Raw genomic sequence first — 18898 nt, forward strand, 5'->3', positions numbered from 1 at the left:
GAGCCCTGCGGCACCCCACTAGTCACTGCCTGCCATTCTGAAAAGGACCCATTTATCCCGACTCTCTGCTTCCTGCCTGCCAACCAGTTCTCTATCCACGTCAGTACATTACCTCCAATACCATGCACTTTGATTTTGCACACCAATCTTTTGTGTGGGACCTTGTCAAAAGCCTTTTGAAAGTCCAAATACATCACATCCACTGGTTCTCCCTTGTCCACTCTGCTAGTTACATCCTCAAAAAAAAATTCCAGAAGATTCGTCAAGCATGATTTCCCTTTCATAAATCCATGCTGACTTGGCCCAATCCTGTCGCTGCTTTCCAAATGCGCTGCTATTTCATCCTTAATGATTGATTCCAACATTTTCCCCACTACTGATGTCAGGCTAACTGGTCTATAATTACCCGTTTTCTCTCTCCCTCTTTTTTAAAAAAGTGGTGTTACATTAGCTACCCTCCAGTCCATAGGAACTGATCCAGAGTCAATAGACTTTTGGAAAATGATCACCAATGCATCCACTATTTCGAGGGCTTACTTCCTTGAGTACTCTGGGATGTAGACCATCAGGCCCCGGGGATTTATCGGCCTTCAATCCCATCAATTTCCCTAACACAATTTCCCACCTGATAAGGATACCCTTCAGTACCTTCTTCTCACTAGACCTACTGTACCCTAGCATATTCGGAAGGTTATTTGTGTCTTCTTCGTGAAAAGAGAACCGAAGTATTTGTTCAATTGGTCTGGCATTTCTTTGTTCCCCATTATAAATTCACCTGAGTCTGACTGCAAGGGACCTACGTTTGTCTTCCCAAATTTTTCCTTTTCACATATTTATAGAAGCTTTTGCAGTCAGTTTTTATGTTCCCTGCAAGCTTCCTTTCGTACACTATTATTCCCCTCTTAATTAAACCCTTAGTCTTCCTCTGTTGAATTCTAAATTTCTCCCAGTCCTCAAGTTTGTTGCTTTTTCTAGCCAAATTATATGCCTCTTCCTTGGCTTTAACACTATCCTTAATTTCCCTTAATAGCCATGGTTGAAGCATCTTCCCCGTTTTATTTTTACTCCAGACAGGGATGTACAATTGCTGAAGTTCATCCATGTGATCTTTAAATGTTTGCCATTGCTTATCCACCGTCAACCCTTTAAGTATCATTTGCCAGTCTATTCTAGCCAATTCACGCCTCATACCGTTGAAGTTACCTTTGCTTAAGTTCAGGACCCTAGTTTCCGAATTAACTGTGTCACTTTCCATCTTTATAATGAATTCTACCATGTTGGGGTGAGTGATGGGGGCGGGGGGGGGGTGGGCGCAGGGTTAGTGGTGGGGGTGTCGGGTTAATGAGTGTGGGGAGGGTTTGGGTTAGAAACCTAGAAACATAGAAAATAGGTGCAGGAGTAGGCCCTTCGAGCCTGCACCACCATTCAATAAGATCATGGCTGATCATGCAACTTCAGTACCCCATTCCTGCTTTCTCTCCATACCCCTTGATCCCTTTAGCCGTAAGGGCCACATCTAACTCCCTCTTGAATATATCTATGAACTGGCATCAACAACTCTCTGTTGCAGGGAATTCCATAGGTTAACAATTCTCTGAGTGAAGAAGTTTCTCCTCATCTCGGTCCTAAATGGCTTACCCCTTATCCTTAGACTGTGACCCCTGGTTCTGGACTTCCCCAACATCAGGAACATTCTTCCTGCATCTAACCTGTCCAATCCCGTCAGAATTGTATATATTTCTATGAGATTCCCTCTCATTCTTCCACGTTCCAGTGAATATAAGCCTAGTCGATCCAGTCTTTCTTCATATGTCAGTCCTGCAATCCCAGGAATCAGTCTGGTGAACCTTCACTGCACTCCCTCAATAGCAAGAATGTTCTTCCTTAGATTAGGAGACCAAAACTAATACTCAAGGTGTGGTCTCACCAAGGCCCTGTACAACTGCAGTAAGACCTCCCTGCTCCTAAACACAAATCCCCTCGCTATGAAGGCCAGCATGCCATTTGCCTTCTTTACTGCTTGCTGTACCTGCATGCCTACCTTCAATGACTAATGTACCATGACACCCAGGTCTCGTTGCACCTCCCCTTTTGCTAATCTGTCACCATTCAGATAATCTGCCTTCCTGTTTTTGCAACCAAAGTGGATAACCTCACACGTATCCACATTATACTGCATCTGCCATGCATTTGCCCATTCACCTAACCTGTCCAAGTCACCTTGCAGCCTCCTAGCATCCTCTTCGAAACTCGTACTGCCACCCAACTTAGTGTCATCTGCAAACTTGGAGATATTACATTCAATTCCTTCGTCCAAATCATTAATGTATATTGTAAATAGCTGGGGTCCCAGCACTGAGCCCTGCGGCACCCCACTAGTCACTGCCTGCCATTCTGAAAAGGACCCATTTATTCCCACTCTTTGCTTCCTGTCTGCCAATCAGTTCTCTATCCACGTCAATACATTACCCCCAATACCATGTGCCTTAATTTTGCACACTAATCTTTTTGGGACCTTTCAAAAGCATTTTGAAAGTCCAAATACACCACATCCACTTGTTCTCCCTTATCCACGCTACTAGTTACATCCTCAAAAAATTCTAGAAGATTTGTCAAGCATTATTTCCCTTTCAATAATCCATGCTGACTTGGACTGATCCTGCCACTGCTTTCCAAATGCACTGCTATTACATCTTTAATAATTGATTCCAACATTTTCCTCACTAACTGGTCTATAATTCCCTGTTTTCTCTCTCCCACCTTTTTTTAAAGAGTGGGGTTACATTAGCTACCCTCCAATCCATAGGAAATGAACCAGAGTCTATACAATGTTGGAAAATGATCCACCATTTCTAGGGCCACTTCCTTAAGTACTCTGGGATGAAGACTATCAGGCCCTGGGAATTTATTGGCCTTCAGTCCCTTCAATTTCCCTAACACCATTTCCTGACAATTAAGGATTTCCTTCAGTTCCTCCTTCTTGCTAGACCCTCGGTCCCCTAGTATTTCCGGAAGGTTATTCGTGTTTTCCTTAGTGAAGACAGAACCAAAGTATTTGTTCAATTGGTCTGCCATTTCTTTGTTCCCCATTATGAATTCCTCTGATTCTGACTGCAAGGGACCTACATTAGTCTTCATTAATCCTTTTCTTTTCACTTATCTATAGAAGCTTTTGCAGTCAGTGTTTATGTTCCCTGCAAGCTTACTCTCATACTCTATTTTCCTTCTCCTAATTAAACCCTTCGTCCTCCTCTGCTGAATTCTAAATTTCTCCCAGTCCTCCAGTTTGCTGCTTTTTTCTGGCCAATTTATATGCCTCTTCCTTGGATTGAACACTTTCCCTAATTTCCCTTGTTAGCCACGGTTGAGCCACCTTCCCTTTTTTATTCTTACGCCACACAAGGATGTACAATTGTTGTAGTTCACCCATATGATCTTTAAATGGCTGGCATTAGTTAGTGGGGGGGTGAGTGAGGGGGGGACAGATTAGTGGGGAAGGGGGGCAGGTGACTGAGTGAGGGGCGTGGGGGGATCGGGTGACACTCGATGCCAAGAATTATGGTGGGGGGAGTGAGCACCCTATCACACAATAATCTGATGCTGGGGTCCCTGATTTGTCGGTCAGTAGTTGAGCATTAAACAGGAAGGTCTGTGATTCTGAGCCTGGGTGCAGGGTAACTGCTGTTAAGCTCAGAACCTTGGCCAGGTGGGGTTGTAAAGGGGGGAGGAGGGAGAATCCGCTCCTGTGAAGGAATTCTGGAGGATGTGACTTTTCTGGTAGACCAATAGTTTGCTAATGCTCACACATTACGAGGCTCTTGGGCAAGATACTGGAGGAGATGCAGCAACCTCGGAACTGACCCCAACAAGGAATTGGCTCCTTCAGGAGACAGAGAGGGGAGATATACCAGATCGTGGAGTTCAGCGCCCCCATGTGGTAGCAGTCCTAATTACAGAAACTGTATTGCAGGAAGAGCAGGTTCTGTGATTATTTATAAAAGCCTCCCTTAAGCTCAGTGAGAACGTGCTTTTAAAATTAGGACAGTCCAGTGGAGAATTTGGTAGATTCTCCACAACAGATTCTGTGGTGCAGTCAAGTCCAGGTTAAGCATGTCTGGATCCTTGAAGGAATCCAGTGAAGATTTTTGTTTGTGTTTCCATCCTTGGTTCAAGTCCCACTCGAGACTTGAGCACACAATCTAGACTGACACTCCAATGCAGTACTGAGGGAGGACAGGACTGTCGGAGATGCCGTCTTTCGGATCTCCGGTGGACATAAAAGATCCCATGGCACTATTTGAAGTTGAAGAAGAGCAGGGGAGACATCCCTGGTGACCTGGCCACTATTTATCCCTCAACCAACTTCCCTGAAAACAGATTACCTAGTCATTATCACATTATTGTTTGTGGGAGCTTGCTGTGCACAGCTACGTTTACTACATTACAACAGTGACCACACTTCAGAAGTACTTAGTTGGGAGTAAAGCATAAAGTCCTGATGTTGCGAAAGGCACTATATGAATGCAAGTCTTTCTCTCTCTTTTCCCCCTCTGTGTGTCTGTCTGTCTGTCTCTTCATCGCCCCCCCGGCCAATAGGCCAGAACTGGAAGAGCAGAGATCTCAGAGGGTTATAGGGTTGGAGAAGATTAGAGATGGGGAGGAGCAAGGTCACCTTCCTGATTTATACGACTTCCTGTTCATCTAACCTGTGGGTCCACGGGAGGGAAAGGGCTGTTGTCTATATACTAATTTTAAATAATAGTAATCTATTTCCTGGGGAGTTACTGATTTTCTAGTAAGTGGTGGCACTGATCAGAAGTGGTGGGTGTCGGTCCACATTCCGTCGTAAAGCCCCTGACCCCAGGACCCGTGGGGCTCTGTCACTAGCCTGGTGTGGCTCAGAGTCCTAGTTTTGCTTTTACTCTGGCTGCGCGATGAGCAGTTTGATTTTACCGGTTTTTGAACTGCTGTTTCCTGGTACGGCTCTGGTCAGTGTTTCATTTCCTGTCAAAGCACTTGAGAGAATTACTGCTGAAATTCCCCACCAACTCACAGCTTGTTGTGACCACCTACTGCTCTGATCAGTCTGTGGGTCTTGTTTGCTCATCATCATCGCCTCCCCCAATCATAACCCATTTGAAATGAGCTGCTGTTTGTGAGTCTCTGTGTGTCGCTGTCCTGATAATCCTGCATAGCTTGTGCAGTCCTCAATTGTTTAACCTCTTCCCTTTTCCCTTTTCTCCTCCCCTGAAGGTGCTGACTCTCGCTGGGGTTCAAGTCCCTCCTCCCCTGAAGGTGCTGACTCTCACTGGGGTTCAGGTTCCTCCCCTCCTGAAAGTGCTGACTCTCACTGGGGTTCAGATCCCCTCCTCCCCTGAAGGTGCTGACTCTCACTGGGGGTCAGGGTCCCCATCTCCCCTGAAGGTGCTGACTCTCACTGGGGTTCAAGTCCCTCCTCCCCTGAAGGTGCTGACTCTCACTGGAGTTCAGATCCCCTCCTCCCCTGAAGGTGCCGACTCTCACTGGGGTTCAGGTCCCTCCGTCCCTGAAGGTGCTGACTCTCACTGGGATTCTGGTCCCTCCTCCCCTGAAGGTGCTGACTCTAACTGCGGGTCAGGGTCCCCATCTCCCCTGAAGGTGCTGACTCTCACTGGGGTTCAGGTCCCTCCGTCCCTGAAGGTGCTGACTCTCACTGGGATTCGGGTCCCTCCTCCCCTGAAGGTGCTGACTCTCACTGGGGGTCAGGGTCCCCATCTCCCCTGAAGGTGCTGACTCTCACTGGGGTTCAAGTCCCTCCTCCCCTGAAGGTGCTGACTCTCACTGGGGTCAAGCTCCACAGGTTCATGCTGCTCTGATATTTAAACCTTGGCCGTTTGCCATGGGTGATCAGCCCCAACCTGTTCTCTCCCAGTGTGCAGTCACTGGATACCAAGCAGGAATGGAAACTCCGGCTGATTTTGGTTCCCTGCTCTTTGTCTTCCTCCCCTCCCCTTTTGGTCCGATGCCCAATTTATTTCTTGCTTTCACTTGGAGATTATCCCAGGAGTTTCCTGTCTCTGTTTGGAAACCTGAAGGGGATTTTCAGCAAACGGGTGCCCAGGGGTAACTAATCTTGTACCTGTGTTGGAACTGTAGGAAGTGGCCAGGCGGTTACAGGAGGAGGAAGAGCTGAGGAACCAGAGAAGACTGGCACTGGAGGCTGAGCTGTATGGAGCTCGGGAAGAGACGCACAGGCAGAGAGGTAAACCATCCAGTGCTCCCCTGTGGGATAGTCCCAGTCGGATAATGTATGGATAGGTTCACCACCAGGGTGTCCGTCTTGGACCATCAAACCTCCAGAGGCCGCCTAATTGAGTGTGAGCGAGGAGTTGGGAGGGCGATGACCTCGATTTGCACACTCGATCTCCAGTTTAGGAGCGGTGCAGTTTCCCAGGCTGCAGTTTCCACCTGTCACCGAGTTTGGGACTATTTGCCAGCCGGGGATTGTCCCTCGCTCTCCGCCTTTCCAGCTCCCGTCCCCAAGAAAATTCCTGGTCTTGTTCATTCCTCCATGGTACAATGGGGAATTTGCTCGATATTGTCGGATCAAAGCTCGGGAGTTACTTTCCCTCCAATTACGTTCCTGACCTTTAATGTTTCCTGTGTCTTGGCTGAGGCCGAGTAGTCTGTGCTTGTGTCCAGTATTTGTCACTGTCTGAAAAGTTTGGACACCTGTTGCAAACATTGCTTCTGTGTGGTAATTTTGGGCTTCATTTCGCTATTGGTTACTGAGAGGGAATCTGCTGGATACTCTTGTGCCTTACCTGCTTCCACAGCACAACGCTTCATTCTCTCTCTCTGCCAGCTTTGGAAATCGGCTTCTGCCACTGGGTGTGATTGTTCTGTGGCACTCTGTCTCGTTCTCTCTGTCTGTCCCTCCCGCGCCCTGGCTCCCTCCCTCTCGCGCCCTCCCTCCCTCCCTCCCTCCCTCCCGCGTCCTGACTCCCTCCCTCCCTCCCTCCCGCGCCCTCCCTCCCTCCCGCGCCCTCCCTCCCTCCCGCGCCCTCCCTCCCTCCCGCGCCCTCCCTCCCTCCCGCGCCCTCCCGCGCCCTGGCTCCCTCCCTCCGTCCGTCCCTCCCTCCCTCCGTCCCGCGCCCTCCCTCCTGCACCCTGGCTCCCTCCTTCCCTCCCTCCCTCCCACCCGCGCGTGCCCTCCCTCCCTCCCTCCCTCCCTCCCTCCCACGCCCTGGCTCCCTCCCTCCCTGCCCTCCCGTGCTCTTCCAGTGCTGGTACTAGTCATTACTTCTGACTGACTGCTGTCCTGTTCTTGGCAACTGGTGATGGGAGCTTGGTTTGTTGTAAAATCAAAAGCTTTGTTTTTCCTCTGAGCCTTCAAATTTCTAACTATCAATTTAAAAACCAAGCAATGGGAGCTGGGACTGGGAAGGGCTGGGTATCAAATGGCCGGGAAATGTTTCACTTACCCAGGGTGGGCATCCCATATCAAACCAACAGCTCGAACATCCAACCTCCGGCTGGTGTTACACGTTGGGCTCTCTGGCACCAACATCTATTGTAGTCCAGGGGACGATTGTTCCAATTCTCTGCTGGCTGTGTGTTGGCCAAATCCCTCTGCTCTGAAACTTCACACAATTTGGAAATTCTGGAGCCTGTGAGGAAGCTTTGGATTATGGGGTTATTGCCTGCTATTCACAAGGGACGTTATAATGAGCATTGCCTATTCATTCTCGGGATGTCAATGGCAAGACCGCCATTTATTGCCTGTCCATTTGAGGTTTGATGCAACTGAGTGGCCACTTCACAGGGCAGTTAAGATCCTACCACATTGGTGTGGGACTGCAGTCACTCATAAGCCCAGACCGGATAAGGATGGCAAGTTTCCTTCCTTTTAAAGGGCATTAAGAAACAGGAGTAGGCCATTTGGCCCCTCGAGCCTGCTCCGCCATTCAATAAGATCATGGCTGATCTGATCATCGACTCGGCTCCACTTCCCTGCTCACTCCCCATAACCCTTGATTCCTTTTATTGTTCAAGAGTCTGTCTATCTCCGCCTTAAATATATTCAGTGACCCCAGCCTCCATTACTCTGGGGCAGAGATTTCCATAGATTTACAACCCTCTGAGAGAAGAAATTTCTCCTCATCTCAGTTTTAAATGGGCGGCCCCTTATTCTAAGACTATGTCCCCTAGTTTTAGTTTCCCCTATGAGTGGAAATATCCTCTCTGCAGCCACCTTGTTGAGCCCCCTCATTATCTTATAAGTTTCAATAAGATCACCTCTCATTCTTCTGAACTCCAATATGTACAGGCTCAACCTATCCTCATAAGTCAACCCCCTCATCTCCAAAATCAACCTAGTGAACCTTCACTGAATAGCCTCCAACGCAAGTGAACCAGTTGGGTTTTTACGACAATCCAACAGATTTATGGTCACTTTTACCGCACCAGCTCTTTATTCCCACATTCAAATTCTTACACTGCTCTGGTGGGATTTGAACTCGTTCTCTGAATTACCCCTGCCATACATCTTAACAATGATCAGAGGGCCTGTCCCAGTGCACGTGGGGTTAAATAACGAGACTTCTGTAATAAGTTGAGCGATGTTACTTCATTGGCTCAAATACGAATGTCCCCATCAGTGTTGGGTTGAGTGTATCTCTAATAAATTCGACTTGGTAAAGTTCTGAACCAGCTGTGCTGAGCAAGATTAATGACTTTAAGATAATATTTTCACCCTCTTCCTGTCACTAACCCACCTGCTTTGTGTTTGCATGTGGAAGAAGGTATCGATCCAAGAGCGGAGAGCTATTATCCCTGCGACGGTAGTGAGGGCCCGAGCTCTCATTGCCATGGAGACGATAGGCCAGGCTCCCTCGGCAGACACAATCTCCTGGGAAACAGGGGCACGAGATGCCGAGTGGTCCACGGACAGGGTGTCGACGAGCAGGCAAGTCCGACCATCAGTGGGGTGCCTCCAGCTACCTCGAGTCGAGGCCCCCAACATCCTCGGGGCTGGGCTGGCCATCGGGCTCCTGGTCAAGGGCCTGGTCCGGACAGTGGGTGCTGGAGAACCCAACCGGATGGTGCGAGGAAGCCTGTCCATCATGGCCAACACCGGAGCTCGTGCCGGGGAGGCGATTGGCGGGAGGAGAGTGTGCTGCAGCCCAGCAGCCCCGGCTCGGGAGACGACGGCGTTTGCCAGGCGGGCGTGGTCAGCGAGCCAAGCCGGAGGAGCGGTGGGCGGCGAAGTGAGAGTGTGGAAATACAGCCAGGTACCTGGAGTGGTTAGGGAGGCCCAGCCCGGACCACCTTTAGGGTCCATACTCATAGTGTAGGGCCTTGGATTCTGAAAACCAAGTTGTACTGGGTACAGGAGGCGTACACGCGAGTTTAGAAATCTGCACTCATTGAAAAGAAAGAATAGACTTGCATTTATGTAGCACCTGTCACAGCCTGAGGACGTCCCAAAGCCCTTTACAGCCAATGAAGTACTTTTTAGAGTGTAGTCACTGTTGTAATGTAGGAAACCCGGCAGCTAATTTGCGCACAGCAAGCTCCCACAAACAGCAATGTGATAATGACCAGCTAATCTTTTTTTAGTGATGTTAGTTGAGGGATAAATATTGGCCCAGGACACCGGGGATAACTCCTCCTACTCTTCTTCAAAATAGCACCAGGGGATCTTTTACATCCATCTGAGGGTGCAGACCGTTTTGTGGTTTAACGTCTCATCTGTAAGATGTTGCCTCCGACAGTGCAGGACTCCCTCAGCACTGCACAGGATTGTCAGCCTGGATTTCTGTGCTCCAGTTTTTGGAGTACTCCGAGGCGAGAGGGTAGTACCCACAGAGCCACGACTGACATCAGATGTCCAATTAAAGGGGGGGTTGGGGGGGGGGGGGGGGGGCTAGTATGGGAAACAGGAATTTTACAGCACAGGAGGATGCCATTTGGCCCACCGTACCTGAGCTGACTCTCCCAAGAGCTATCCCCTTAGTCCCAATCCCATGCCCTTTTCCAAAATCCTCTTAGTTTTTCTTTTTCATCTACTTCCCTTTTCAAAGCTATTGTGGATTCTGTTCCCACTGCTGTTGATGATTGAGGACTCCATGTCCCAATAAATTTCCCCCTAATCTCTTCCTTTGTTCTTTTGGTGACCGTAAAGTTATGCCCTCTAGTCTCTCTGAGGCAGTCCCTCAGAGCCGAGGATGACTTGCTTCCACACTAAAAATGAGCCCTCATGGCTGATGCGTCCAATGCGGGGGATCTACAGTCTTTGTCACAAGTGGGGCAGACGGTGGTTGGAGAAAGGGGTGGGTGGGGTGCTTGGGTAGCCGTGCACATCTTCCGCTATTTACGCTTGGCTTCAGCCTGCTCTCAGCATAGAGCCTCGGTGCTCGGCGCCCTCCCGGATGCTCTCCCTCCACTTTGTGAGGTCTTGGGCCAGGGATTCCCAGCTGTCGGTGGGGACGTTGCACTTTTGCAAGGAGGCTTTGAGGGTGCTCTTGAAGCGTTTCCTCTGTCCACCTGGGGCTCGCTTGCCCTCCAGTAACCTACCAGTGGAACTAGTTTTTAACAATTTACCTTCTCAAAACGCCTTATAAATGTTGAACCCCTCGATCAGATTTATTTTGGCGAAAAGTATCGCAGCTTTGGTGCTCTTCCAGCTTTTGAACATTGGTTTAATATAAAAAAGCCACAAATGACCAAATACAACTTACAAAAGAGATATCTGGTAAGGAATGTTCCTTTTTGAAGTTGGAAGGTCAGACTAGGTGCTTCCTGGACAGTTGGTCAGTGCTTTGCATGATGATGTGATGGCCACACGCATTCATACTTCACCCTTTGCAGAGCGGAGCACATTAGGGAACGAGGCAGATTGAGGAGAGAGACGGGATGTGGTGACTAAGCTGACCAGTGCTGTGAGACACTGCAATGGACTTCAACTTGCTGGGCTTGAAGGGGACAAGTCCACCAGAGTTTGTTCCTGCACCTGATCGCTATCCAATGACTCTTCCCCCCCCCCCCCCCCCCCAACTGAAGAATTTTCATAGATGGACATCGGTAAGTAGTGCTCCCCACAGTGGAATAGCCGGCCCCCACTTGCGCGTGAAGAATAGCCAATCGGGAGGGCGTCCATGGTCCTGTGTTCTGCCACGCTCGCACGAGTCGACAGTTTACGGAGAGCAGAATGTAAATGGCTTTTGGTATTTTACAGGGCCGAGGTTGTGGCGTGGACATGAGCGGAACCCTCTGGACAGGGAGGTTGCGGAGCTGAATATCAAAGATTCCTACGAGAGTGACCGGGAGCAGCTGCAGCGAGACGAAGCCTTGGCCCGTCTCTTGCAGGAGGAGGAGGAAGTGAGGATGGTGCAGCTGGTATGTGGGCTGGATTTGGGGCACTCATCGAGGGTCACTGGTCATTAAAGTGAGGTTGGGCTGGTCCGCCTGATAGTTTAACTGGTTTCCGCATCCGATTATCGTCATGGTCACTAAACATTCACTGAGACTGTGCATCGTTATCGAGCTGGGACTGCACTCGCCTGGTTCCATTCTTATCTATCTAATCGTAGCCAGAGAATCACCTGCAATGGCTTCTCTTCCCGTCCCGCATCGTTACTTCTGGTGTCCCCCAAGGGTCTATCCTTGGTCCCTCCTGTTTCTCATCTACATGTTGCCCTTTGGTGACATCATCCAAAAACACCATCAGTTTCCACATGGACGCTAACGACACCCAGCTCTACTTCACCACCACTTCTCTCGACCCTCCTCGGTCTCTAAATTGTTAGACTGCTTGTCCGACATCCAGTTCTGGATGAGCAGAAATCTTCTCCAATTAAATATTGGGAAGACTGAAGCCATTGTTTTCTGTCCCCGCCACCGACTCCATCCCTTTCCCCAACTTCAGTCTGAGGCTGAACCACACTGTTCACAACCTTGATGTCATATTTGACCCTGGAATAAGCTTTCGACACATATCCACGACATAACTAAAACCGCCTATTTCCACCTCCGTAACATCGTCCGTCTCGTCCCCTGCCTCAGCTCATCCGCTGCTGAAACCCTCATCCATGCCTTTGTTACCTCTAGACTTGGCTATCCCAACGCACTCCTGGCTGGCCTCCCACATTCTACCCTATGTAAACTCGAGGTGATCCAAAACTCGGCAGCCCATATCCTAACTCACACCAAGTCCCATTCACCTATCACCCCTGTGCTCGCTGACCTACATCGGATTCCAGTTAAGCAACACCTCGATTTCAAAATTCTCATCCTTGTTTTCAGTTCCCTCCATGGCCTCACCCCTCCCTATCCCTGTAATCTCCTCCAGCCCCACAACCCCCTGACATATCTGCGCTCCTCTAATTCTGCCCTCTTGAACATCCCTGATTATAATTGCTCAACCATTTGTGGCCGTGCCTTCTGTTGCCTAGGCCCCAAGCTCTGGAATTCCATGCATAAACCCCTCCGCCTCTCTACCTCTCTTTCCTCTTTCAAGATCCTCCTTAAAACCTATCTCTTTGACCGAGCTTTTGGTCACTTGTGCTAATTTCTACTTTGTGCCTCAGTATCAAATTTTTGTCTCATAATACTCCTGTGAAACGACTTGGGACATTTCACTACGTTAAAGGCACTATATAAATACAAGTTGTTGTTGACTGTCCCTCAGTAACCATGGCAACTCCACATTAGCCCAATCCAGTGTTATGGTTTCACTTTAGTTCAGTCTGGAGACCATTCGTTATACTGACATGATTCCACATTGAGTTAGGATCCCAGTTCATCAAACAAAATGTGTTATAACATTTGAATTTGTAAATGAAAATGTTTCTGACCGAGGAACTGAAGTTTAGAGAAGAAAAAATTGAGTCTTCCTTTTCCTCCGAGCGATGATTGCTCGAAGATCGGAATCCCTTTTGAAAGCAGGAGCGAAAGTAGGTTAAACTTCTTAAATAAGGAGGTGGATAAGTACATGGCTGGGAATGGGACAGGTACACTCATTCAATACTCCACAGCACTCCATGTTCCTGTGTAATGGATCCGGGGGGTTGCTGGTCCGGGGGGGTGTTTTGCTGGGCCTTTGCTGGGCCGGGGGAGGGGGGAGGTTGTTGCTGAGGGCAGTAGGTCAAGGTGGGATAATGGAAGTGTGTGAATGGGTAACTAGAGTGGGAATTTGAACTCCATATCCACTCCCTCCAACACTGGCGTACTGTGGCTGCAGTCTGTTCGATCTGAAGATGCACTGCAGCAATTTGCCAAGGCTTCTTTGACAGCATCTCCTAAACCTGCGACCTCAATTATCAACGAAGGACAAGGGCAGCAGGTGCCTGGAAACACCACCACCTCCAAGTCACATACCATCCCGACTTGGACATGATTGTTGCTGGGTCAAAATCCTGGAACTCCCTCCCTAACAGCACTGTGGGAGCACAGACTGCAGCAGTTCCAGAAGGCGGCTCACCACCACCACCACCTCAATGTCAATTGGGGGATGGGCAATAAATGCCGGCCTTGCCAGCGACGCCCACATCCCGAGAATTAATATCTGATCAAAAGGATTGTACGGGTTCTGAGACTCTCTGGTCTGCTGGCTTTTTCTTCTTGCATGTCCCGAGAAACCGCTGTAGGTTCACAATCAAATATTACTGCATGTTGCTTTTCACGCTGTTCTACTTCTTGTCTCCTGTATAAATCTGAACTTAAGTTCCAGAAAAATCTCTTGCAGAAATCAAGGAGCCAAAGAAACCAGGAGGAGGACTTCCGTACAGCGCAAGTCGCACAGGATGAGGTAACGGTGGTGCGGCGGGCGGGAGGGCGACGGTCCCCCAGGCAGGGGTCCTGGTGCAGGGCGAGGGTCCCAGGGCGAAGGTCCTGTTGCAGGGCGGGGCGAGGGTCCAGTGGCAGGGGAGCGAGGGTCCCCCGGGCAGGGGTCCTGGTGCAGGGCGAGGGTCCCAGGGCGAAGGTCCTGTTGCGGGGCGGGGCGAGGGTCCAGTGGCGGGAGAGCGAGGGTCCCCCGGGCAGGGGTCCTGGGGCAGGGTGAGGGTTCCAGGGCGAGGGTCCAGTGGCGGGAGAGCGAGGGTCCCCCGGGCAGGGGTCCTGGGGCAGGGTGAGGGTCCAGGGTGGGGAGAGGATCCTGCACGGGCAGAATCAGGAATCGAATTGGATTGGGGGTTTTACAGCAGATATTTCCCCGGATTGGGATGGATGTTAGGATCACTGCCATTTGTGTGCTCCTGCCTTTATTACTCAATATCTAGGTCAATGTACAGAACCCAGGGCAGGGGTTTCAAACGGAGATTCCTCACAGTATTTCCAACTTGCTGGAGGTATCACATACTGCCATGATTTCCTTCTCTTTGGTAAGAGGGGCATGCCTAGACGGGTAGGGTGGGAATGCCTGGGCAGGTAGAGGGAGGAATGCCTGGGCAGGTAGGGTGAGGAGGGGATATCTGGGCAGGTCAGTGGGGGGGATGCCTGGGCAAATTATCTGGTCATTATCACATTGTTGTTTGTGGGACCTTGCTGTGCGCAAATTAGCTGCCACATTTCCTCATTACAAAAGTGACTAGATGTTTTTTTAAATACTTTAATTGGCTGTATGTACTTTGGGATGTTCTGAGATTGTGAAAGGCAGTTTATAACTGGAAGGTTTTTTTTAAAACGTTTCTTGCACGAAATGTGTTGTCTATTTTGCAAGCCTTTGACTTGACAAAAGCTAAGGCCTAACTAAGACCAAGCCTGCTTCTACCAGGAAATAGCCAAGTTTATCCAGAGGCAAGAACTGAAAGCCCACAAGCAGTCCAAGGGGCTGGACCAGAAGGTGGTGAGGACTGAGTATTCAGGAGAAAGCAGCGATTCCTCGGAGAGGCCAGAGCGACGGGTAAGGGAGAATGCATCAAATCTAGGAGAAGAAACTTCAGCTTCTAGCACAGTTCACCAACTTGATCCAAGAATCCAATTTGTTTGATTTAACCACATGACTAAATGTAGCAAATATGGGCAAGTGGAGTGTTGGTGCAATAATCTGTTGTCATGGGTTGGTTGGTTTTGAGTTTGTGTCAGTGTTTGCCTGCGTGGCACACTCCCGATCATAAAATGATACAGCATAGAAGGAGTCCATTCAGCCCATCGTGCCAATCTCTGCACTACCATCACGGAGAGGTGCAGCTACCAGTAATGCTGCTGGCAAACGGCTCCGTCTGTTAGCGGCTGAGATCAGGGAGCCTCTGCTGAACCGTGATGTCTGATTTCAGCGGTTTGCTTCCTCATCCTCTCCTGAACCTTCTGATTCCCCAAATCCTCGCAGGAGGGGCTGACCATTCACTTGGTGCCTTGCTGAAGTCGATCTCCTTCGTACATTAACCTTGGGTTAGCAGGTAATTTGACCGGGTCTAACCTCGCCCAATATCCAAGCACACTGCTGTTTTCAGCAGCAATCGCTGGATATCAAACATTCCCCATCTCCAGCATGGGATGTATGAGGTTAACTATAACTCGCCACTGACTGAGAGTCAAACCAGAGACCCCCCCCACACTTGTCTGTACAGCTCCATTACTGAGGATGGGGGGCAGGGGACTGTAGGGTGGATTAGACTTGATTAATGTTATCTTTAATTTCCAGAGTATAGCGGGCTCCTCTCGACAAGAGCGACTGAACTCTGAAGGATTCCCGTCCCCGAGCGGTGAGCAGACCCCTGAGAGAGGGGCATCTCCCACAGAGCAGCTGCCACGGGCCAGGTACGCACTCCCAGCCATATCCCCATCGGATGTGGATACAGCCAGTGCGGGAGGGGAGGGACAGAGAGGAATGGCTTCAAACTCTGTCACACTGAGGGGGATTCGTGACCCTCCCCCGCTTTACATACGGAACTTTCCTTCACTCCGGTCTTGCCCCATTGTCATTGAAGCTGTCGATGCCCTTTTGAGGGGTATTCCAAGTTGTTTATGTTTGTGTTATTGGGAAGGGGGGGGGGGGGCTATTTCCTGTTGAGGTCACGGAAAAGTAATCTGGTGGAGTGACCCTTGTATTACCCCAAATACAACCTACCCCGCCCTCCCTACAGCAGCGAGAGCAACTGTAGTGTTGCGTATGCAATAACTCGATGGGTTTAGTATCGTGAACTCAATCAGGTGCGACCTGATTCTACTTTATTAGCTCTCAAAGTGAGGATTAAACATGGAGGCTTTCTTTATATACAAGGGCTGCACGTGTGTGTCTGTGGTCCAATGACCTCCGACGGTCGCTCCCCCTGGTGGCAGGTAAACCCAGGCATACATACATTACATATAGCATGTTGGCATCCCTGTGATCAACAAATCCAGCCCAGAGCTGGGACCGAGTGGTCTGCATGTTTTGGCTACTCGCTGAATAAACTCCCTGAGCTTCCAGGTGGGCGGAAGTGGGTCCCGTTAACTATCACCATTGAACGAAACCAGGGTTCAAACTCCGAATCGTTCCACCTACAGAGTAAATGAGAAACCTGCCCATCCAAATATAGATCGTGCTAGGGGCTGTCCAGAAAGTCATAGTTTCCACAAGACTGCAGAGTAACAGGAGTGAGTTATTGCTGTGTTGGATGTATAATAATGTTTTCATAGTATGTTCTTTCATTATTTTTTGCTGCAGATACCTGTTTCCCAGGAACATTGCCGAGGAGCTGGATCCAACCTTTAAAACCAAAAACACTGAGCACTCCTCTGACCCACTCCCTGCTGTTCCACCAGGTATTACGTTCACATTCACCCTCACGGAGCAATAACTTTATATCTAAACGCCCCGGACCCTTGTGAAGGTACCGCGCAGGAAGCTCACGAGCTGCCCTGTTGATGATACTGCGCATGCGTAGCCGCACAGCAAATTTAAAGGTGCCGGCCATTTAAATAAACAGCCCACGCGCCCGCAGTAATATTTAATGGGAGCATTGCTCCCGGGTATCTGTCCTCTGTACATTATTGATGTCTGTCTGTCTGCCTCTCTCCTGCCACAGCCTTGCCTCACTCGCGTGCTGTGCCGCCGGACGGTTTCTATGACTACCTGGACGATTCCTCGGAGCCAATGTTTGTTCCACCGACCAGACGGCAGGAAGAGAAGCTGGTGCGACAGAAATCAAAGGAGAAGAAGGAAGGGTGCAAACAGCAGTGAGGGTGGCCTGGGTTGTGTAACGGACTGAGTGTGTCGGCCATTCCGGGAAGCCTCCGTTGGTCGACACACGCACGCATATTGTTCTTCATACAAGCTCCAGGTTTCTACAGCGCACTTTGCTTGAAGCACTCGTTGAAATATTTGTTCTGTGCAGCATTGAACCTCATACCCCTTTGCGCACTGGCTCCAGGTGTGTTACCAGACAGGACTGGAACCTGGATTGTAGGTCTGGTTCTGAATTTGGTGTAAACAGAACCTTTCCTGCAATGTGCTGTAGTTTAATATCCATACTGAAAGGAGTGGGGAGGGGGTGGAGTGCTCTGAGTGCAATAACCAGCTTTGGGTCTCGACTGAAAGATCAGCTGCCTTAATGCGACTTGGAAATGGTAATTTCATTGTTGAAACTGACGGGTTTAAATTTAAATGTCCTCCTCCCTTGCTTTTTCCTGGACTCCCCAGGGCTGAGGCAGAGAGAAGGATCGCTCAGGCCCCGTGTTGCTGGGCAGGTGTGGGAACTGCCTGCCACCATGGTTTCTCATGTATTTATGTAAATTCTGTGTGGATGGAGGTGAGCGATGTCAGTGCTGGAGAATGGCGGCACCTCGCCTCCAGCATCAAACCCTCCCGGGTCAGGTGCAGGGTGAGGTTCCCTCTAATCTGCCTCAATAACGCAATGAGCTCCAACCTCAGGAAAACTATTCTGTCAATTGGGCCTTTTTACTACTCTGCATGCCTGCTCTGTGCTCCGAGGGACGGGACGGGGGGGGGGGTCAGGGTGTGAGGGGCTGAGCAAGCAGCTTTATATCTAACCTCACCATCTGAGTCTCCTAAACTCTCTATTACGGGAAGCACAGCAACAGTGCTACATTCCATTTTCTCCACGCTCCCCATTTCTGGAGGAATGCCTTGCTGACCTAGCACTGCTAAACATCTCGTCCCATCAGAGAGCTACAGCATTTAAAAAGCTTGGACCTTTCTGCTGTACCAGACCACTCCAGTCAGGACCTGTGTTCAATGTTAAATGCCCCATCGCGGGCTTCCCCCAAGCTGAGTGTTTGAATGAGTTTACAGATCTGGAAAATCCCATTCTTGATCTTTAGTCTGTGCTGAAATAACTGATCTCAGTAGGGGGCTCTCCAACAGGGCGCAATGACCCAGAGTCACTGCAGGAAGAATCACTGACCAAAGATCGGATCATTTTTGCAACTTAATCTTTAAACATTTTTTGACATGTTGATAAAATTGCGAGAATTTCATTCTTAATCATTACTTGGGACAATGTAGAGAGCCTGTGTTGTGCCTGCCCTGGGTTTTTGATGGGACAGTGTAGAGGGAGCTTTACTCTGTATCTAGCCCGTGCTGTACCTGCTCTGGGTGTTTGATGGGACAGTGTAGAGGGAGCTTTACTCTGTATCTAACCCATGCTGTACCTGCTCTGGGTGTTTGATGGGACAGTGTAGGGGGAGTTTTGTAGAGATTGTGAATTTCTAGTCTTCCATTGGCAGCCTCTAATATCAGGTTTTCGATTTATTACAAATTCCTTTTTGGAAAAATTAGCTTCAAACTGTAAATTGGCCGGTGGGCACTTGAGAGAGTTGCACCTCCATACATTTAATCTTTTATCTTGTTAGTGCTGCCAAGAAAGAGTTTGTTTGTAGGAGTAAATAACACGCACACATTGGCAGGGGGAAAATCCTCCCATTTAAAATGTCTTGGTAATTGTGCTGGATGAGGCAGTGTTGCAGTCTGTGATGT

At 49.4% G+C, this 18898-nt stretch overlaps 1 protein-coding gene across 1 annotated transcript in view; it reads left to right on the forward strand.

Annotated features, from left to right (window-relative positions):
- LOC139229304 (coiled-coil domain-containing protein 50-like) overlaps positions 1 to 17900 on the forward strand; it is a 56544-nt gene extending 38644 nt beyond the window's left edge. Inside the window, exons 6-12 of the mRNA XM_070860986.1 lie at positions 6136 to 6241; positions 11219 to 11379; positions 13727 to 13789; positions 14753 to 14881; positions 15623 to 15738; positions 16628 to 16725; positions 16989 to 17900. Of these exons, the coding sequence (XP_070717087.1) occupies positions 6136 to 6241; positions 11219 to 11379; positions 13727 to 13789; positions 14753 to 14881; positions 15623 to 15738; positions 16628 to 16725; positions 16989 to 17143 (828 nt within the window). The 3' untranslated portion in view covers positions 17144 to 17900. The remainder of the gene's footprint in view (positions 1 to 6135; positions 6242 to 11218; positions 11380 to 13726; positions 13790 to 14752; positions 14882 to 15622; positions 15739 to 16627; positions 16726 to 16988) is intronic.
- The last annotated feature ends 998 nt before the right edge of the window (positions 17901 to 18898 follow it).

The sequence above is a fragment of the Pristiophorus japonicus genome, chromosome 18, assembly GCF_044704955.1.
Source record: "Pristiophorus japonicus isolate sPriJap1 chromosome 18, sPriJap1.hap1, whole genome shotgun sequence".
NCBI classification, from domain to species: Eukaryota; Metazoa; Chordata; class Chondrichthyes; family Pristiophoridae; genus Pristiophorus; species Pristiophorus japonicus.